General features: G+C 50.7%; 1 protein-coding gene across 9 annotated transcripts in view; it reads right to left on the bottom strand.

Moving 5' to 3' along the window:
- Nucleotides 1-17951, bottom strand: part of PEMT (phosphatidylethanolamine N-methyltransferase) — an 84910-nt gene extending 66959 nt beyond the window's left edge. The window contains exons 1-2 of one of the 9 annotated variants that reach the window (XM_059379324.1): nucleotides 17871-17886; nucleotides 9296-9369 (exon numbers count right to left, since the gene is read on the bottom strand). Coding sequence is in view for 3 of the 9 variants with exons in the window: in XM_059379325.1 (XP_059235308.1) it covers nucleotides 12618-12716 (99 nt within the window). In the remaining 6 variants the exon portion in view is untranslated. Of the gene's footprint in view, nucleotides 1-664; nucleotides 754-1219; nucleotides 1350-8235; nucleotides 8389-8590; nucleotides 8766-8994; nucleotides 9091-9295; nucleotides 9370-12617; nucleotides 12730-17870 lie in introns of those variants that run through there. The other 8 variants (XM_059379329.1, XM_059379326.1, XM_059379325.1 and 5 more) reach the window with 8 other exon arrangements.
- Between the last annotated feature and the right edge of the window lie 4092 nt (nucleotides 17952-22043).

Below are 22043 nucleotides of genomic sequence, written 5' to 3'. Positions count from 1 at the left end.
AGCCGCACAGGGCATTTTCGGGGGTGATGGAAGTATCTGCCATCTCAGCGGGAGCCTGGCCAGCCTGGATCTTGCACATTAGACCTTCCAACTGGACACAAAAGTCTACGCATTTCACTGTGTGTAAATGACACCTCCCCAGAGAGGAAAGTTTCCTCACTGGGAACCGTGAACTGTGTCCCCTGTCTCCCCACTGGCCTTGGGGGAAACCGTAGCCTATGGAAATGCCGAAGGCATTTCTAAGGATTCAACTCAATGTCATTCTGAGCAAGCCACCAGGGAGGTGACACTCTGGGGGGAGTCTGAGGACTACAACCCGACCCTCCGGCAAGAAACTTTCCAGTGTAGATAACAAGATCAAAGAGGCTTTATTTAAGGCTGGCATACCTCATCCTGGCAAGCACTGTGGCTATTCCTACTTTGCAGATAAGAAAGCCAAAAGCTCAAAAAAGCCCCCAGATCACAGGCAAGAGGGGGCAGAGCCAGGCCATGTCCAGACCCGCCCTTCCAGATTCCAGACCGAAACTGAGGCTTTCTGTCAGGACTTAGAAATGCTGCAGCAAAAGCCTCAAATACTCCCAAAGAGACAGAGCAAATGAGCAGGTCAAATTTGCCACTTTTGCCTTCGGTGGGAGCTGAGGGGAAGGGAAACTGAGGCACTTACGGTTAGCAAGCCAACAACACCAGCCAAAGATGGCAGCCAAGGGATATCCAGCAGTCTCCCAAGACTGAACTGGTTAAAACTGGAACCTCAGCCCCAACCAGGTCCCAGTGCCCTCAGGTCAACCTGTCTTGGTGGGAGGAAAGCATCCAGTTACCCGGGTCACCTTGAGTGCAAGGGATCTGCGTTGCCTGGAGAACGGCCTGCTTGGCAGGAAAGAATGACTAATGTCCACTGGGGTATTCCTCCAAAGGCCTGAGCGTCCTTTCCTGATTGCTGTCACCTCCCAGAACTCACGGGAAAGGGCGAACCTCCCTCCCCAAAGCGGCTCAGCCGAAAAGAACAAAAATTCCCCGATCCCAGGTCCCTCGGTCACCCCTGCATACCAGTGGGCTGCCTTGACCTAAGGGGAGGGTCTTCCCCCCCTCCTCTCCCCCAACCGTATTAAAGCAGCAAAAGCCCTGGCTTTCTCTCCCGGGTCATTCTAAGAATGGAATCCCGCTCCAAGGTCACAGACAGCAGAGTTCTGTGTTTGAAAAGAGGACAGGCACTACCTACCGAAACCGGGAATAATTCCACGCGGGCCACCGACGAATAGGCTCGGCTACTGACACCCTACGGGTGGTTGAGGAAGCGGCTCATAGCAACTTCACTTTACTGCGGGCTTGGAGGACACTTTAGGGGGACGATCTGCTGCGGGTCAACAGCACCCAGGGTAACATTGTGACATCCAAACAAACAGTAGGGGCCCAGAGAGTCAAAGTCGCATCGATTGTAAGTGGGATCCACACAGCACATAAGGCAAAGGGCAAGAGGAGCTGGGTGAGGGAGGGAGCCAGAGGGGCTGGGGTCCTCCAACCCGGCTCTCCACCAGTGTCAAGTATGTCTTCGGGACCACAGCCTCTTCTGCCTTTCCCAGGGGACCCTCAAATCGCTCCCGGCATTCTCTACAGAGTGGGTAACTTTTGGTTAGAGCTCTGTGTCTGACACAGGACACAGACACAAGAACGAACATGCTAGATTCTCAGAGTTTTACTAAGGCAGGACCCAACCTCGTCTGTTCTACTCTGCATGGGGTGGGGTGGGGGAGCATCCGGTTCAGAAGAAGGTCTCCGGGCAGCTCACAGTGCGAGCTGAGGTCAGATCACTCCCACCTTCCGAGAGGGACCACAGGTAGGCTTTCTGTGACCAGTTGCAGCCTAGGGTTTCCCCTGGATGACACGGGGGTGATAAGACTGCAGCCCTCCAGTCTCCGAGGTGACATTCTGGACGGAGGACAGACCGGGCATGAAAGTACACGGTGCTGAGGGTGCTCCCAGGCTGAGGCTGTTCTGTCCTCTCCCTTTGTTTGTTAAATAGCGCAGAGGGACACCTCACCTCTTTCTGGAGGGGCCCTCTGGGGATACACGCATTCTACGGAAAAGGTGGAGAGAGGACACCGATCCAAGGACTGTAGGCTCCACGCTAGAATCGGAGGGCATTTGAGCTTTGGAAACCATCTCAAGACAGGAGGTTTGTTGGAATGTCACAACACCATGGTAGTCAGCCACAGCCGATTTCCGGAAAAAAATGTCGCTTTGAGGCATTCCTACATCCCACGGTAAGAAGAAATGGCCAGCAGCTGCTCTAATTTCCCAAATCTGTAACTCCTTCCAGGAAAGGCAAAGACGTTCATTTACCCATCAATCAACTGCACCAGGTGCAAAAAAGGCTCTGGCAGCTCCCGTGCACCCTGGTCAGTGGGGCCAAAGCGAGCCCCTTTCCTGGGAGTCGCACCCACAGGCAGGTCCTGCGCTTTTCATCAAGGCCCTCATCTCTTCCGCCTTGGGTCCCCCTCCACTTCGTGATCATTAGCTGCGGACCCCTTTTCTTTACACTCACCCTCGAGGGCTCAGGACCACCCCACTAGGGTGATGCTACAGCATACTTTTATCGAATACGTGTTATATATTAAAAGCAGTAACAATAAGCCAGCTGACCTCCCCTGGGAAGTTACTGGACACCAAGCCCCAGCTTTAATGAGGCAGGACAGAGCACAGCCCTGAGCCATGGCACCCCAGCCTAGTCCAGCTTGAGGAACCCTGTGTTGACTTGGGAAAGTCACATGCACTCTGATGGCTTCGAATGAGAGTGGCACATGAGACGGCAAGGAAAGCGTTTATAGCACAGTGAGGGGCACCTGGCAAGGCTGGATAAATGTTAGCGTTATTCAGGCCACGCAACAACACCATGGGGCATGCTCATCTTCCAGATTAAAAAACTGAGGTTATCACATGAAGAAAAACCCGACAGACCTAAAAGATGAAACAGACAAATCTGCGACAGCAGATGGGGCCCTCCACACTCCTCTCTTAGAAGTGACAGAGTAGGGACGCCTGGGTGGCTCAGTTGGTTAGGCAGCTGCCTTCGGCTCAGGTCATGATCCCAGCCTCCTGGGATCGAGTCCCACATCAGGCTCCTTGATCAGCAGGGAGCCTGCTTCTCTCTCTGCCTCTGCCTGCCACTCTATCTGCCTGTGCTCACTCTCTCTGTCAAATAAATAAATAAAATCTTTAATAAAAAAAATTTTTTAAAAAAAGAAGTGACAGAGTAGGTCTGCGGAAAATCAGTAAGGATGGGGATGGCCCGAACATCACCACCAACCACTTGGCCTGACTAATGTTTATAGAACATTCCACAATAACAGCAAATGACACATTCTTCTTAGGCATACACAAACAACATCCATGGAGACAGACCACGGTCCGGACCACAAAACAAATCAATCAGTCTGTCTATCTATCTAACTATCTATCTATCTTTCTTTTTCTTTCTTTCTTAAGTAGCCTCCGCACCCAGTGTGGAGCCCAGTGGGGGCCTGAACTCACAACCTTGAGACCAAGACCTGAGCTGAGATCAAGAGACAGACGTTCAACCAACTGAGCACCCAGGCACCCCAAACTAATCTTATATTTAAAAGAATCAGAAAGCATAAAAGTATGTTCTCAAATCATAACAGAATTAAACTACACATGAACAGAAAGATACTTGTTAAAGTACGTACTTTCAAACGATCCATGCATCAAAGGGGAAGTCGGAAGGGAAATTTTAACATATCTTGAACAGAATGAAAATGAAAATACAACATTATCAGAAATTGTGGGACACAAGGCTGAGAGGTAAGAGTTACATTAATGAAGAAGAAAAGGCTCAAAACAGTAATATATGCTTCACCCTTAAGAAATTGGGAAAAGAGGGGCACCTGGGTGGCTCAGGTCACGATCCCAGGGTCCTGGGATCTCTCTGTCAAATAAATAACATCTTTTTAAAAAAAAACATATGTTATTTATTTATTTGACAGACAGTGAGCACAAGCAGGCAGAGAGGCAGGCAGAGAGAGAGGAAGGGAAGCAGGCTCCCCGCTGAGCAGAGAGCCCGACTCAGGCCTCAATCCTCAGATCATGACCTGAGCTGAAGGCAGAGGCTTTAACCCACTGAGCCACCCAGGCGCCGCATAAATAAAATCTTAAAAAAAAAAAAAAGAAAGAAAGAAATTAGGGAAAGAAAAGTAAAATAAACCCAAAGCAAGCAGAAGGAAAAAATAAAAGCAAAAATCAATCAACCAAAAACAGAAAAACAGAGAGGAGAGAAAAATCAAATCCGAAACATGTTCTTTGGGAAAAACATAAAATAGATAAACCTCCAGTTACACCAAGCAAGGGAATAAGAAGACACAAACTGCCAATACTGAGAATGTAACGGGGGCTTCAACACTGACCTCACAAGCATTACAGGGGTAATAAAAGAACTTACGACCACAAGCCAGCAACTCAGATCAGATGGTCCCATCATGGAAAGACATAAGCTAACAAAATTCATTCAACATATAGTCCTATATTTATTTTTTAAAAAAGGAATTCACAGTTAAAGCTCTTCCAAAACAGAAAGCCCCAGGCCCTGAAGATTTCACTAGATGAATTCTACCAACTTTTAAGGAAGAAATGACACCAATTCCACACAATCTCTCCCAGAATACAGAACAGAGAGACCACTTCATAATTCACATGAAGAGGCCAGCATTGCTTTAACACCAAAACCAGACAGAGACACAGCAAGAAAACTACAAACCCTATCAATGAGCTGAGCCATCCAAATCCTTAACAACAACAACCAAAGCAAATCTAGCACTACAGACAAAGGATAACACCTCGGGACCCTGCATGGCCCTGGGAATGCAAGGCTGGTTCGATCATCAAAGCATTGATGTAATTCATCACATTAACAGCCAAATAAGGAAAAGCCATGTGATCATCTCAACGGAAGCAGAAGAAACCGAGGTTCTAGAAGGTTCAGTGACTTGCCCAAGGTTATAACGAGGGCCTGCTGTCTTGACTCTGACCCAAAACACTGATGACAAAAATTAGGTCCTTGAGAACTTTGCAAAATCAGTCATCCAATCAAACGGACTGATAGTTACTCTAATAAAGTAACAGCATCCAAAGATTCTTCTAAACAAGCTGTATAGCAGGCAAACATCTTCCCCCAAAAGCCAGTCAAGATCTCCCACGTCTGTCCCTGGGATTTTTACCTCCCACGGTTTATCAGGCTCTCGCAGCACAAATGGAAACTGCACAACTCAACAGGCCTGTCTGCCATTGTGGCCTCGAAGCTTCCTGAACACAAGGGCTTACCTTCTGAACACCACCTTTGACAATTTGTAAGGTTCCTCCATACCCTTGGCTCATTCTGGGCTTCCTCATAAGCCCCATTTACTATCCCTGATTTACAGATCAAGAAACTGAAGGGCACCTCTTGACACATACACTAAGTGAAACCAGCCATCTGCTCATGAGAACAGGTAAGTCCATACAGAAAAGGGCATGACAGGGGTCCACGTGACTATGCCTGGCCAGACTGGGTTCTCCAAGGAGCCAGTATCCCTGGGCCCCACTGGAGCCATCTTCTGAGTCCTGGAGGCATCTCTGCCCGAGGACAGCAAACTGGAAGTCCCTGCTGCGATCCATTACAAGCCAGCTTGCTTCATGCCACTGGCAGGCCAAGGAGCAAGGCTCTGGAATCCCATGGCAGGGAGGGCAAAGGGCTATGAAGGGCCACTGCCAGCAAGGCCACAGTAGATACACTCCTCATCCCAAAGGGTGATCTTTTTCTTCTTAAAACAAAACCAAAATTCCGTATCAGCTGGAACAGGTGCAGCAAATAGCTGGTTAAGGGCATTGTACCCAAGGGCCATACTGTTCAGAATATACTCTTAAAAGGAACGCTGGAGCACCCAGTGGTAATTGGTTGAGCTTCGACTCTTGACTTCAGCTCAGGTCATGATCTCAGGGTCATGGCATCAAGCCCCACGTGGGGCTCTGCACTCAGCAGGGAGTCTGCTGGGGCTCTCTCCCTCTACCCCACCCCACCTCCACCCCCACCCCACTCCTATGCTCTCTCTCTCTCTGTAATAAATAAAGAAATCTTAAAAAAAAAAAAGTAGGGGTGCCTGGGTGGCTCAATGGGTTAAAGCCTCTGCCTTCGGCTCAGGTCATGATCCCAGGGTCCTGGGATCGAGCCCTGCATCGGGCTCTCTGCTCAGCAGGGAGCCTGCTTCCTCCTCTCTCTCTGTCTGCCTCTCTGTCTACTTGTGATCTCTGTCTGTCAAATAAATAAATATAATCTTTAAAAAAAAAAAAGTAATGTCACCAATTTTTTTTCACTTTTTAAAATGTGGCTACTACAGAAGTTTACATGATAAATGGGACACATTGCATTCCTATCGATGGTGCTAGACAAGCAGGCTGACATCCTGCCGCTCAGATGCCTGTGGAGGAAAAGAAACCTTGATGCTCACTTGGGTCAGCGACTGACTGGCATCTTTTAAAGATCTTTTAAAAGTAGAGACTGAGGGGGCGCCTGGGTGGCTCAGTGCGTTGGGCCTCTGCCTTGGGCTTGGGTCGTGATCTCAGGGTCCTGGGATCGAGTCCCATGTCGGACTCTCTGCTCGGCAGAGTGCCTGCTTCCCTTCCTCTCTTCGCCTGCCTCTCTGCCTACGTGTGATCTCTGTCAAATAAATAAATAAAAATAAAAATCTTTAAAAAAATAAATAAATAAAAGTAGAGACTGTGATTGAAGGAGGAGGAGAACGACCACAGACAAATACATAATAATAATGTTGTGTTGTTGTTGTTGTTGTTAAGAAAAAATTCCTTTGGTAACAGGAAGCTTAACTGTGCCCACTAACGCAGCAGTGGGAAAAAAACGAATTTTAGTCAGCTAGGGTCACCCTGACCTAGTCCCAGGAGCACTCCCAGTTCTCTCCAACCCCACAGTCCCATCACACTCTGGAGTAAGGGAGAGAGCAGAAAAGCCTGTCCCACGTAAACCCAGTTAACCTTCCCCTCCCCATGGGTGATTCTTACTCCTGCTGCTAGATCTAGAACATGGCCTTTGCTCATATGACCCTGCAGCACCCTAACACTCCACTGGGCCTGTGTTGGGCCCACTGTCCCCTTGCACTGTGGCCTCTGGCTCAAAGACGTCCCACCTCAAGTTAATGGTGACCTACCGTTCCCCATAGAGTCATTCATCCAGGAAGCAACCACTCCCTAAGCCAGGCAATGCTGAGGGTCCCCCTGGCATTCCAACTGCTCTTTTCATCCAAGATTTGCTCTGGTAGAAAACACCTAAAGTCCCACCACTGACCATGTGGGCCCAGAGATTCTCTAATGGCCATCTGTGGTTTAAGATTCTAAGGATTCCATGAGATACCATCAACCTGAGGGAAGCTGTTCTTCCTCTCTCCTGCTTCCCACTTACCAATGTCAACTCACCCTGCACTCTCTCAGGGTCAGACGCTCGCCTTCTCTTTGTTCCTTGAACAAACACCCCCGCCTGTCAGGCCTTTGGCCTGCTGTCCCTGCTGACCAGAGCTTATCACTAGGTCTCAGACCACAGGTCACCTCCTCACAGATACAGGGATTTCCATCCCACCTTTCTGCCAGCTACTCTCTGAAACATTGACCAGTTTTACTCCCTTCAGAGAATGTTCCATGCTCCCAGGCTGGTCTCAAAGACTGGCTGTCACCAGTGAATAAATAAAGGGGAGAAACGCTCTAAATTAAAGAAAGGCTGCTCCAGGCAGCGACGGAGCTCCCAGGCTCCACGAAGAGCCGCTGACTGATGACGAAGGTGGAAAGGTGCGAAAAAGGAACTCCGATAGAAGGCAGAATGCAGGAGAGGACGAGCCATTGGAAAGGGGAGCCTGGGCCTGGGGAGAGACACCAGGAAAAGACAAACCCTCTGGCCTATGAGTCTGCCAAGGGTCCGCCGCCCGGGGCAGGGGGCTCTCCAGAGGGCAGGGCCCGTCACCCCATCCTGGCGCAAGGCTTCGAGGTCGTCCACTCTTTCCACCCATCCACCCGGGAAGGAGGTGATGTACTGACGCCAACTCTGGCCAGGGGACGGGCGCAAACCTGTCTCTGGCCTCCTCCGCAGAGCTGGCCTCAAGCCCGGGTAGGGGGACGGAACTGCGGCCGGGGCCCCGCAGTTCCCACGCACCCACATGCTGCCACCACGTACACTCCCAAACACACCTGCTCGGCCTCCTTCACAGGCCTCCACGCCCAGTTCCAGCTCCACACCCTCCCACTCAGACAAAACACACACTCTCCGACCACAGAACACACACAACTCTGACCACACAATGCCAGAGGCGCGCGCACACATGCACACTCAGGAACTCACTCTCTGACACACACAATCCGTCACACGCGCACACACACGCGCCACGCCCTCTAACACGCAGCCCCGCCCCGTCCCGCCCCCCCGTTGCCTGGCAACAGGAGCCCCGCCCACTGGGCGTTGGCTGCCTCGGCAGCTGCTGGCCGGAAGACCCACCCGGCCGCGCGAGCCCTCCCCGCTTCCCCGGCCGAGCGGCCCGGTCCGTACCTGCCTAAAGTCGACATTGCCGAGGCCTCCGCAGCAGTCGGGCCCCGCCACAGAGCTGCTCATCAGCTCTGCCCCCGGCCGCCACGTCCCCCGAGCCCGGCCACCTCTAGGGGGCCTCCGCCGGGGCCTCGCGGCCGCCGACTCACCCCCCAAAGCTGCCCTGTCGTACCGGGAAGCTGTGCCGCCCGGGGCGCTTTCCCTGTGACCCCCAGTTTCTCTCGGCCTTCTGGGAAACGTAGTTCCCCGTCCCCGCGAGCCGCCACTGTCCTGGAGCTCGCGACGGTATCTCGAGGAGCCGAGAGCTACTAGCCCCAGGGTCGTACGCCGCGGTGACCGCCAGTTCCGAGGGGACTCTCCCCTAGACCCTTCGCTCTCCGGCTCCCGGACCCGGCCCGCCAACTGACCTGGCCTCCCTGTCTTTGGCTGGCGACGGGGCTCAGAGCCGGCGGCTGCGGGTCCTAGGTCTAAGTAGCTTTCTGCGCAGCCCCCTGCGGACTTGGACTTTGGCCCAGGCTCGGGGTCCCCCGCCCCCCCTCTGAGATTTGCTTTTGGCCAGAGGCGGTGCAGGCCGATCACACCCTGTAGCCTCCTGCAGAGGCTACTCCTCGGGACCCTGGGCCCCCGCCCCCACGGCCTCCCTATTCTTTGGCGCGGGCAGAGACACCTCCTCCACTCCTTTGTTCATTCATTCTCTGGTTCACTCACCGGGTACTTGCTGAACTCGAGTGTGTGCTGCGGGTACAGTAGGGAACAATACAGGTCCCTGCCCTCACTGTCTCCTAACAGAAGAGACAAAACATGAATAAAGGATTATAAGCTGGAGAAGTACTGTGATGGAAAGAAACTGGGGGCCAGGTCAGATGATGGTAAGGCAAAGCACCTTAGGATCCCCTTGCGGAAGGCACGATTGGAGAGAAGGTGCAAGACCTGGGAAGTGTAGGGCCAAGGCAGATTTGGAAGAGAGACCAGCAGTGCAAAGGCCAGGAGACAGGGCAGAATTAGGCGTCCTTACAGAATCCAGAAACAGCTTATCATCTGTGGAGTAGTGGCGGAGGAAGAAGAGTGGGAGGGAAGGAGATTAGGAAAGCAGGTGGGATTTTAGATGGTCAGGTCCAAGAGAAACCCTCTCGCAACGAGGTGTTAATTTAAATGGGAAAACAGACTCAGAGTCCCAGATTTGCGCAGTCTCCCAGCCAGCTGCAAGCCCAGGCTGGACTTTTGCAAGGTGGGCGGCTTCCTCATTCAGGTGCCCTGCTTCGCTTCTCTCAAGCTTAGCCCTGAGTACCTACATCCTCCAGCATTTGCTGGGCAGTCACAGTGTGCTTGTCCCTTCTCTGACCCCTTTACAGATAGCCCAACATTTACAACATCCTTTGGGTGGGGCAGCCCACCAACGAGATAGGGAGGTCAGGAAGGATTCTGGCTTTGAAGCAGGCCCTAGGTCTCTGGCTAGGGGCAAATTTCAGTCTCCTCAGAAGTGAAAGGGAAGAGGCACCTGGGTGACTCAGTTGGTTAAGCATCTGCCTTCAGCTCAGGCCCTGATCCAAGGGTCCTGGGATTGAGACCCACATGGATCTCCCTGCTCAGCAGGGAGTCTGCGTCTCCCTCTCCCTCTGCGTGTGCACTCTCTCTCTCTGACAAATAAATAAATTAATCTTTAAAAACAAACCAAAGAAAAGGAAAAGGGAAATACACATCAATAAAACTCAGTACACATCTGACCCATGTGAAGTAATGACCATTGGGCACAACAGGACTGAGTACATAGTAGGGGCTGAAAAGATGGTTTGCGTACAGACCACTGTCGCAAGAGTCAGGAGTGCTCCCCCTCTCAGGGTGTCCAGGCAGGGCAATTCTGGGGAGCCCGTCAAGGCAGAGTGCTCCGGAGGGCATTCCCCACGACCCCCACCCCATGTCTACCTTCCCCAAGCCCCAGTTGTCTCCTGACCTTCCTGGCCACTCGTATTGTTTTTTTAAGCCAGAAAAATGAGTTTGTGTGCCTGTTTGGTGTATCTGGGAACAAAGAAAGGTAAATGTCAGAGGTCACACCAGAACTGATTCGACTAGAGGAATCCACTTCTCCACCCTGAATCCGCCCCCTGCCCCTTTCTGTGAAAACACCCAGATCTGGAGAAGGCAGACTGCAGCTTCAAATGTGATGGGAGTGGTTCAGATCAAAAGCCTCCTGCCCAAGATAATTTGGGGCAGAAGTCTCTGCTGGGCCATTTGAAAACTCCCAGGTCTGAGAGCTTTTAGGATCGTCAAAGCCAACCTCTCCTGCTAGAATATTTCTTTTTCAGCATCCCTAGCAAGTAGCAAAGTCACTTCTGTTTACATACCTCAAGTGACAGGAGGCTCACCACTTCTTGAGGTAGCCTGCTCCAGTCTTGGACACAGTGTTTCATTCATGAAACAGACCCAAAGCCACCCTTCCTAAGGTTTAACAAATACAGCTCCTTTCTAACCTCCGAATTATCTCTCCTTTCCCCTAGATTATTCTTCAGATAATGGGAAGCCATTATCACAGACTATCTCCCAGGTAGCTCCAGGGCAAACATTTCCTGCTGCCATCTCTGGCCAGGAATTTGACACTTGCTCTGAGGGGATCAAAACTAAAAGCCATTTCTTCATTGCCTTTCCCTCCCTCTCCCCCTGCCTCCACTGGCACTGGATCTGGCTGCCTGGCCCCCAGGAATTACTATAGTGGGCTTTTATTACGAAAATTAGCATCTGCTTATCGGGTGGCTTTGGGTAAAACCTAAACCTTTCCCTACTCTGAATCCATTTACTGTCCATAAAATAGGTTTAACGATACCTCTCGAGCAAGGCTGAAATAAGGATTAGAGTTAGCAATATGTGCAAACGTGCCCAGCACACAGTAGGTTCTCAATAAATGTTTGTCTCCCTCTCTTGTAATGTAACTGAGACTCCACAACTGCGGTCACACCCATAACATTCATGGGCACGCTGGCGTCTAAGGCCAGCCCAGCTCAGGGGTGCACTGAGTTCCCAGGAGAGATGAGATGAGAATCCAGCATGAGCAGACAGCTTGCGGGGGTGGCGGTGGGAGTGGCAGGTGGTACACAAGGAGCATGTTATCAGTAACCATGGGTTACTGATGGGTTTGCAGCCATAATGCCCCGCACGTCCCTCCTATATTCAGGCCCCACTGCCCACCCCTTGGCCCAAGGAGGGTCCAGGAATAGGAGAGAAGCAAGTTCAGCAGGAGGCCGGGAGGAAGCTGGGGCAGGAGCTGTGGATAATGAGTAAACCCTCCCTCCCTCCCCAGAGTCAGAAAGGAGGCCAGCCCCCCCCCCCACAACTTCCTATGGCTGGGAAGAGGGCTCAGCGGTAGACTCACCTGAATCCAGCCATTTAAGGCCCCGGCAATTCCAGCAAGAAGTGGAGACTGGCTAAGATTCCCCGACCCCTCCGTGGTGCACGGAGCAGCCAACACCTGCCTTCACACTGGCCTCTTTGCTGCTCCAGGAACACCCCAGGCACACCCTCACCTCAGAGCCTTTGTACAGATGATGAGCATTCTACCTTGGAATGCTCTTCCCTCCAAAGTCCTCCCAACTCCCTCCCTCCCTCCCCTCCTTCCAGTCCAGTATCACCTTTCTGGCCTGTGGAAAACATCAACCGCCCCCTACACTCTGCATCCCCTCCCCCACTTCTTCATGCCCTGTAGGTCAGTCTCCCTGGGGTAGAATGTGAGCTTGAAGATGGAACTTTTTCATGCCTTTATACACAACTCTCTCTCTCTCTCTCTCTCTGGCACCTGGATCATGCCTGCCATGAAGCAGGCTCTCACGAAGTAATGAAAGAATGAGTGAATGAATTAATTGTTCTACCACTCCTAACTTTTGGGGTATCCGTGGGCAAACCACTTCTCTGAGCCTCAGTGACCCTGCCTATGGAAAGGGGAAGGTGACAGGATCAGTGAGTAGGAAATCAAAGCAACCCGTGAGTTATGAAGTCCCCACCCCACCACTCTCTGGCTGTGGGTCTGGGGCAATTGACTTACCTCTGTGTCTCTCAGCAGAAGAGAAAATTCTACCCAGAGAAACAAACCGCTAAGCTTTTCGAGCTCTTGCAAAGCTGTCAGCTCAGCTCTCAGCACCATTTCCCTGCATAAGCCCCCAAACTGCCCTGTGGGGTGGGCAGTGTTATTCTAGCTTTCCTGGTAAGGGAACTGACTTCTGTGGAAGGGACTGGCCCATGGTCAGACTGCTGAGTAAGTGATGTGTTTCAGGCTGGCCAGCCCAAAGCCACACACGGCCTTTTCCCACTATGCAATCCTGCTTCCCTGGGACGGAGGAAATAACATCAAAAACCCAGCACACAGAGGCGCCTGGGTGGCTCAGTGGGTTAAAGCCTCTGCCTTCAGCTCAGGTCATGGTCCCAGGGTCCTGGGATCGAGCCCCGCATTGGGCTCTCTGTTCGGCGGGAAGCCTGCTTCCTCTCTCTCTCTCTCTGCCTGCCTCTCTGCCTGCTTGTGATCTCTGTCAGATAAATAAATAAAATCTTTAAAAAAAAAAAAAAAGAAAAGAAAACCCAGCACGCAGCCCAGGGCAGGCTCAACAGTTTTTCAAATATTCAGTGTTTAAAACGCATCATGCTTCTGCTCCGTTCTCTGCTTCTTTTCATCACATCCATCATTCAAGGTCCAGATAAGTTTCATCTTCTCTAAAAAGTCTGCCTACTCCTCTACGGACTAAGGCAAAGCACTCTTCCTCACCATGTCCCCCCCACACCCTGAGGTCCTGTATGGCCCAGGTACAGCCCACCATTCTAGCTCTTGCTCTCTGTACTCCCGCCATGCTGATCTCTTGCCAGTTGCTTCCAGACACAGGGCCTTTGCACCTCCTGTTCCCTGTCAGATATACTCTTCCCTTCTCTTCTTGGAGAGCAAGGACATTTCTTGTTTTGGCCACCATTGCAGTTCTGGCGCCTGGCACACACCCAGCACCTGTACCAGTCACTCATCGAATTTACCAAAGGAATCGATGAGTGAAGGAAGGCCAAGACTGAATTTTAGCCCTGGGAAGTTATCCCTCAACAATGGAAACAAAGTAACAATATTTTCAGACCAAAAAAGGCTGAGAGAATTCATCACCAGCAGGTAAGAGGAAAATGAGTCCAATCAGAAGCCCAAGAACACAGGAAGAAATGAAGGGTTTTAGATGAGTATTAGATGTTCATAAGAATAAAAATATCTCATGGGTTAGAATGTTTATCTTGGGAACTGAGGGAAAAGGTAGGAAAAACCCTGTAGGGCCATAGATTTGAACAACATGATGAACCAACTTTCTACCACATTCTCCTCAGAACTGTCCTCCTGGCAGGTGCAGAACATACATTCTTTTCAAGGTCATAGACAACATTTACCAAAATCAACCATATACTGGGGCATAAAGCAAATCTCAAAACATTTCAAGGGATTGAGATCCCATAGTTTATCCTCCCAAACACTGGGATTAAGCTAGCAAACAAGAAGATGACTACAACATCTCCCCATGTTTGGAAAGGAGAGAATACATTTGTTTTTGAAACCCCAGAGATGAGGGGCGCCTGGCAGCCTCAGTCGGTGGAGCAGGTGACTCTTGATCTCCCGGTCATAAATTTGAGCCCCACGTGTGATGTAGAGATTGTTTACAGATAAGATCTTAAAAAGTAATAATAAATAAACCCCAGAGATGAGATCCCGTGGGCTCCACATGGACTAGTAAGGGCAGCAGATGGTATGAGCACTACACCTGGCTAGACTAGGTCAGGTGACCAATCCCGGTCAAGCCACAGTGGCCGGGGAGTGGCGAGTGTCCAGACTCCAGGAGAAGATGGCATTTCCCATTGACATGGGGTGGGGGGGGGGGCACAGCCTTGAGCCCACTGAGCATTACAGATCCTAACGGGGCGGCGGGGCCAGCAGAGCAGGACCAAGCAGTCCCTGCCGAAGGCATTCAAAGGGGACCAGAGCATCAGCAGCTCTTTACCTTACCGTGAAAACTGCACAGCAGGGCTATGCCCAGGAAGGAGACAGGAAAGCAAGGGCCAGAAGCAGTCAGAACTAAGGACTGGGGCACCTGGATGGCTCAGTCTGTTTAGCTTCTGCCTTGGGCTCCGGTCATGATCCTGGCGTCCTGGGATCGAGCCCTGAGTCATGGAGCTCCCTGCTCTGCAAGGTGTCTGCCTCTCCCTCTGCCTCTCCCCGTCTCCCCGCTTATGTAGCTCTCTCTCTGATACATATAAATAAATAAATAAATCTTAAAAAAAAAAAAAAACCCTTCCTGAAGGTTTGTCCCTCTGCACGACATGCAACGACACTGAGGGACCTAGAAAGCATTGTGCTGAGTGAACGGAGTCAGACAAAGGCAAGTACCATAGGATTTCCCTCCTATGGGGAAACTAAAAGGCGAAACAAATGAACAAACCAACAAAAAGGAAAACAGAACAGATCCATAAGGACAGAGAACAAAATGATGGTTGCCAGAGGGGAGGGGGAGGGGGAGGGGTGATAAGTCAAAAGGGTTGGGGTGAGAGGGACTACCACGCTTCCAGCTCCTGAGTGAGGAAGTCACGGGGATGAAAGGAACAGCACAAGGCCGTTGTCGTAGTGCTGTGGGGTGACTGACCGTAACTACACTTGGGGTGAGCAAGGCGTCATGTACAGGCTTGTCCAATCGCCGTGTTGTACCCCCGAAACTAATGTAACACTGTGTCTCAGCTATGTGTCAGTAAAAACATAAACCCGTGAAGGTTAGTGACTCCGTGGATAAAGGTGGAATTTCCATCTCCCTGACTCGTCAGCCTAGAGTATGATTACTCCAAACAGTTAACATTAATAGTTGAATAATTATGCTTTATTTAATTTGGCTCCCCCCCCCATTATTTGTGATGTTGGACATTTTCCCGTGTGCTTTCCTTTCTGACTGGAATAGTGTTTGATTTGCCCTATTTACCGATGCACTTCCTGTGCCTTCTTTCAAAGACTCATGAGCCTGACTCAGCCATCTCTTGAAATTACTTAATGAAATGAATCAGGCTGCTGTCAATTTTATGGGTTTAAAAAACGTTTTTGACCTGCAAAATTTTCCAACCCATCCAAAACGCGCAAGAACGGTACCATAAACCCATATATCCTCCATTTAGGTTTGCCAATGACCGTCTCCCAGTGTTGGCTTTATCTGTTTATATGTAATGATTTTTTTAAGATTTTACTTATTTATTTGAGAGAGACCAAGAGGGCAAAAGAGCAGGAGCAGGGAGCGGAGCAGGGAGCCCAACGTGGGGCTTGATCCCAGGACCCCGGGATCATAACCTAAGCCTAAGGCAGGCAGGCACTTAACCGACTGAGCCATCCAGGTGTCCTGTAATTTTTTTTTTTTAAATCTACCTTTTGAAAGTACGTTGCAGACTTTTTGCCCCTAAATACTTCAGGGCGTATTTCCTAAGAACTATGATGTTTTCCTCCAAAACCTCAAACAATGACCTAAATCAGGAAGTTTCTTGTTGCTACAGGTGCGTGTCTAACATAAAGGGCACATGCGAATCTCACCGATTACCCTGAGACCATCCTTCATGCTGTGTTTTGCATGAGGTCCAGGCTCCGGGGTCCATCACTCACCTCCTACATCTGACTTTGATGCAGGAAGTCCCTTACTCTGACTCTGTCTTTCACAGCATTGACATTTGGGGAGAGCCCCGAGGATTGTGCAGATGGCCCCTCGGATAGGTTTTGTCGCCCATGACTCCCCACAGGCTGTGCCTGGAGGGGCCAGAGCGTCACCATAGTGCTGCAGTGACCTCGGACCTCCAGCGTGAGCTTTGATCACCGGGAGCGTCAGATCTCTCCTCGGAGGGGTGTGCGGGGTCTGTGTCCTGTCTTCTGAGTTATGGGTCTGTCATTGGCTGCTGGTGTGTTATTCCTGCTTTCATAAACCCTGGTCTTTTATAGCCCAGCTCGGGGCAGGCAGCGGGGGCAGCTCAGGCACAGCCAGCTTCAGCAGGGCCCAGGGGGACAGTCATCCCAGCCTGTCACCAGGGGGCCCTGCTGCCTGGTCCTTGTGTCCTTGAGTCCTGGCATCCAAGCTGTGTTTACAGAGGACCCCAGGGCCACCTCCTGGTCTAGCCTTCACCCCTCCTTGGGCCTCACATCATGGGTAGAGCAGACTGCTCTGTGCCATTGACTTTGGGCCTGTGTAATCTGCTTTGGTTGACAGGATGAGAACAGGCATAACCTAAACAGAGGCCTCAAATGAGCTCGTGTGGTTTGCTTTGATTTCTTGTGCTCTCGTGACCTCCCGCAAGAAGCACACATCCTCGGTGACGGCCGCCCCTTTAGCCTGGGCCCCAGAACCAACACACGTGGGGGAGACCTGAACTCAGTTTGGCCCAGCTGACCCCAGACTATAGCAGAGCCCCCAGCCGAGTTCAAACTAGACAAACCAACCTACCCTCACCCCTGCAGACCCGTACACGAGCATAAACAACTGCTGTGAGCCCTGGAGTCTGGGGAGGTTTGTTACGCAGCAATACTATAGCGAGAACTGACTGATACACTCTGGGTTTGAGGACTAGCCTGGGCAGCTCCTAGAAGCATCTGCAGGCCTTTGCTTCATCAGTATAATGGTATCATACCGTACTGATCTTATAAGCTGCTTGTGAGGCTCAAAGGTGAAAATGCTCTCAGAACAGCGCCCAGAGCACAGAAAGTATTTAGTCCCGTGTTGGTTATATTACACTGTCCACCACTGCAGCTAGTGTTACCATAAGTAGTGACCCTCCGGATCCAGTAAGGACCCCAACCACCTCACCCTCAAGGACTAGACAGTTGGAGGTTAATGAACAGAAAGGAGAGTCAGTCCTAGGTGAAGGGGAATGGCCCCCAGGACCACTCTGCCCTGTCCCTGAGTTGCCCCCTCTCTGACCTGGACTCCCCCAGGTGAGCACTTGAATAGGCTCCTTGGGGACCAGATGGCTAAGTGCCTGCTGGTGAGGGCCGACCAGGTCAAAGTGACCCACAGGCCATGGAAAACTCAGAGCAAGCCTATTTCCCCCGCTTCAGCCCAGGCCTTCGAAAACCAGCACTTTTAAATGACAGGCCAGCTACAGAGCCCAGGCGCTCATGGGGGCGTGGGTGTTAGTGTCTGGTCTGTGTTTCCAGGGCCATGGGTGAGCTGTTCCCAAACTCAGAGGTTTGCCTGGGACCTGACCTCACAATGACACCCCTCTCCTGGGCCGGACCCTTCTGAGGTCCCATCCCAGCTCTGCCACTTACCCACGAATTCATCCTGGGCAAATGTCCCGACCTCCTCGAGCCTCGAGTTCCTCATGGGCTTGTCATGGGGTCAAAGGCAACAGGCCCTTTGACCAGCCCTCTGTGGGCGGCCTCTGCAGACCTACAGGAAACTCAGTCATTCAGAAAGAGGAAGAGATGAACACAGAGGGGCTGGGGAGGTGCAGGCTGGTGGCCACAACAGTGAATCCACGGGGAGGGTTCCCAACGCCTAGCAGCTTGCAGGTGGTACCATGGGACCCAGGGGCACAGATTTTGTCTCCTCCTGGCTGCTTCATGTTTTGTGTTTTGTTTTGTTAATCAGTACACTTTAGAGTACTTTCTTGGCAAAGTGAGCACAGAGTACAGAGAGTTCCCACATACTTTAAAAAAAAAAAAATGGGGGGTGGTGCTCAGCGGTAAAGCTTGCAAATCTTGATCTCAGGGTCACGAGCTTGAGCCCCAGGTTGGGCATGGAGCCTAATTAAAAAAAAAAAAAACTGTATTGAGATAAATGTCATTATTTTAACCACCTTATCTTCTTTTACTTTTTAACAATAGATAATCACTTGAACCATCTGTGATGGTGACTTCAACCTTGACCGCTGGCTTACTACCAAGGGTTGGGGTGGGGCATCTGCTGGGCAGCACATAGAGACGGTGCTAATCCATGAGTCGTTCGTGGGTCCTCATCTGGCACAGATCTCAAATCTTAGAATCTTCAGCACTGGGAGATTTTTCTTGGAGTGATTCTCACAGTCTTGGTAGGCCGGTCCCTTCACACTAAGATTCTTTGCCTTGGAGCCTCTGACCCAGTCAGCTCATATCTTCTTCAAAGACTTTCCCCATTGCTTCTGCTTAGAGTCATTCAGATTCGGTGAACTGCCACCTCGGGTCCCACGGATGTCTTCCAGGTATCTTAAGAAGCGATGACAGGCGGGCGGCAGGAACAGGTGACCCCACCTTCCCTACAGCAGCCACTGTGTCTTTCCCAAAGAACTATTTTAACCCTTTTAAAGTGTACAGTTCAGTGGTTTGAGCCACATTCACGAAGCTGTGTGACCGTTATCATGATCTAATTCCAGGACTTCTCCATCACCCCAGAGAGAAGCCCTGTACCCATCAGCTATTGCTCTGCACCCTGCCCCCCAGCCCTTGGCAACTGGTAACCAACTTTCCATCCCTATGGATTTGCATCTTCTAGAAGACCCATGCAGTTAGTGTGACCTTTTGTGCCCAGGCTCTTTCACTTAGCATGTTTTCAAGTCCATCCATGCTGTAGCATGTATCCGTACCTCGTGCCTTCCTATACCTGAGTAATACACCATCGTATGGTCATAGCCCATTTTGTCCATCCGTTTGCCCGCTGATGGATACTTGGGCTGTTTCTGTATTTTAGCTGTCATGTACATTAGCTGTGTGTACATTTTATGTAAAGTTTGGATTTTTTAACTTTTTTTTTCAGTAGGTGCCACACCCAGTGTAGGACTTGAACTCACTACCTTAAGATCAAGAGTTTGATGTTCTACTGACGGAACCAGCCAGACGCCCGCCAGCTTGTCGTTATTGTTGTCTTTTAATGGATTCACTTCATTTCTCTTGGGCGCTCTCTAACAGTGAAATTGGTGAGTCATAGGATAACTCTATACTTAGCCTTTTGAGAAACTTCCAGACCGTTTTGCACAGTGGCTGCCATTTTACACTCCCACGAGCAGCTCATGAGCGCTCCAACTTTTCCACGGCCTCAACAACACTTGTTCTTTCTTGTCTTTTTGATACTAGCCATCCTCGGAGGCTGGGAAATGGTGTCTCATTGTGGGTTTGTTGGTTTTTTTTTTTAGATTTTATCTGTTTATTTGACAGACAGAGATCACAAGAAGGCAGAGAGGCAGGCAGAGAGAAGAGGGAAGCAGGTTTCCTGTTGAGCAGAGAGCCTGATGGGGGGCTTGATCCCAGGACCCTGAGATCATGACCTGAGCTGAAGGTAGAGGCTCAACCCAGAGCCACTCAGGCTCCCCTCTCATTGTGGTTTCAATTTGCATTTCCCTGATCATGAATGAAGTTAAGTATCTTTCCTTGTGCTGTTGGCCATCTGTCTATCTCCTTTGAAGAAAGGTCTGTTCCTATCCTTTGCCTGTTTTTATTTGGGTTATTTGCATTTCTGTTGTTGAGTTCTAAGAGAAAGGGTGATTACATGCTCATTTAAAACGGAATGTTGGCCATCTCTGCTTCTCAAGGGTGTCAGGCTTGGCCCCCAAGGAAACCCCTGTCCCTGCCCTAAGGTCCTGCTCCAGCGTCCTACAGCGTTTTCACAAACCCCCATTCCCCATCTCTGGGGGGTGGGGTGGGGAATGGAGCACTCCTTCCCCTACGAGCTTGGGTCTAGGCAAGCCCAAGACCTTTCACCCAATCAAGAGTCCTTTAGAATGTTTTTCCAGACAAAAGCTGCTCTTCTCTAAACACCACTGCGGCTGCTGCCTTGTACGTATGCATAAATACAATCAGCTTCTGAAAAACAGAATTACCTGATTTTTCTTCCAGGCACTACACATGAATGACTCCTAATTTTCTATTTCTCAGTTAAACTTCCCTTTCAGGCTCCAGACTCCTTCCACCTTCTGAACACCTACCCCTCCACCCCACCTCCAGACCCCTCCATATCTTGTCCAAGACGGAGGCTAGCCCTCCCTGCTCCACCCAGACTCCTCCCTGCGTTCTCCCTCCCTGCCACAATGAATCAGTCATCAACAACCATATTAATTGTTCCTCTGAAAGAGCTATGCTCAGGCCTCATCAGCTTGCACTTGGATGGTCACCATGGCTGGCGACCCTGCCTCCACCCTTTCCAGAGCCTCCACTCCAACGGCAAGTGACTGCCCTGCTCCAAACCCTGCAATGGCTCCTTCCTGCACAAACCAGACCCCAGTCCTGTCCGGCTGGTATAGGGCATCCTTTCCGACTCAGCTCTTTCATGTCCTGCTAGATCTCTCCGTTCGTGCAATTTCCTGAGCACCTACTACATGGAAGGCGCTGGGACACAGTAGAACAAAAGATGGGAAGAAACAACTGTAGAAAGGGCGTTGGAGAGAGAAGCAAAGGACTCTGCTGCTCACCACCTCTGAAGGGCAGTGCAGGCTTCCACAGGGTCTCTGGGCACACAATGAGACTCCGTCTCCCAGCCCCCCTTGCTGTTAGGTATGACCACATGACCGAGTTCCAGCCAATGAAATGTGGGAGGAAGTGATGTCATTGCTCCCAGGCCTGAAGCAAAGACCCTCCCATGTGCCACCCTCATTTCTCTTTCCCCATCTCCCTGCTGAGTGAGAGTACCCAGAAGCCCTGGAGGAAGACCTAGAGGAAGGCAGAGCCACAAAATAGAAGGGGTCTAGGTCCTTGAATGTCTGTGGGAAGCGGACCCAGTGCGCTCGCTGCCTCCCACCAGCCCATGTCCAACTAAGATGAACCATCCCTACATCTTCATTGTGCCGTCTCCTGAGTCCCGGGGATTACTTGTCATAGCCGCTCGTCTTTTTAAACTAACATCAGACTGGGTCAGCCGAAATGTGAAAGCTGGAAGACAAAAGTCCCCTTCAATAATTTTAGGGCTGACCGAGCCTTAAGATCCCTGGTGACTCTGAGCAATTCCTTCTGCCCCCATTATGCTCTTTTGTCGTTTTTTGCTAAGCTTGGCACGTGGACGTTCAGGTGGGGTTTAAACTGACTTTGGAAAGGAAGGAACACATTCACCTGCAAAAAACAAAATGCAACCAAAAGAGGCTTAAGCAGATGGATAGAGGGTTCTTTTCACATAATTAGAAGCAGGTAGTGGCTAGCATCAGGGACCATGACTCCACCTTCCCTAACGTAATTCATTTCCATCCTGAGGTTTTGGCCTCTGAGTCACAAGATGACTGCTATTGCTCTAGTCCTCACACTTGGGTGCAGGACAAGCCCATGGTGAGGGAAAGGTCAAGGGCCACACGAGGTACTCCTGTCTCTTTTCATCAGGAGAGCAAAAGCTTCCCAGAAATGTCCCCAGCAGACTTTCCACTTTAGGATTGACTGGCCAGATCTGGGTCATATGATCAGCAGGAGACGCTGGGAAATTTGATAACAAAATTGCCATGACTGGCTTAGACCATTGACTTAAAAAACCAATCAGTGTTTTCTTAGAAC

The sequence above is a fragment of the Mustela nigripes genome, chromosome 16 (genome assembly GCF_022355385.1).
Source record: "Mustela nigripes isolate SB6536 chromosome 16, MUSNIG.SB6536, whole genome shotgun sequence".
Classification (NCBI taxonomy): domain Eukaryota; kingdom Metazoa; phylum Chordata; class Mammalia; order Carnivora; family Mustelidae; genus Mustela; species Mustela nigripes.
The sequence above is the reverse complement of the archived record's forward strand: the minus strand, read 5'-3'. Positions and strand labels throughout refer to the sequence as shown.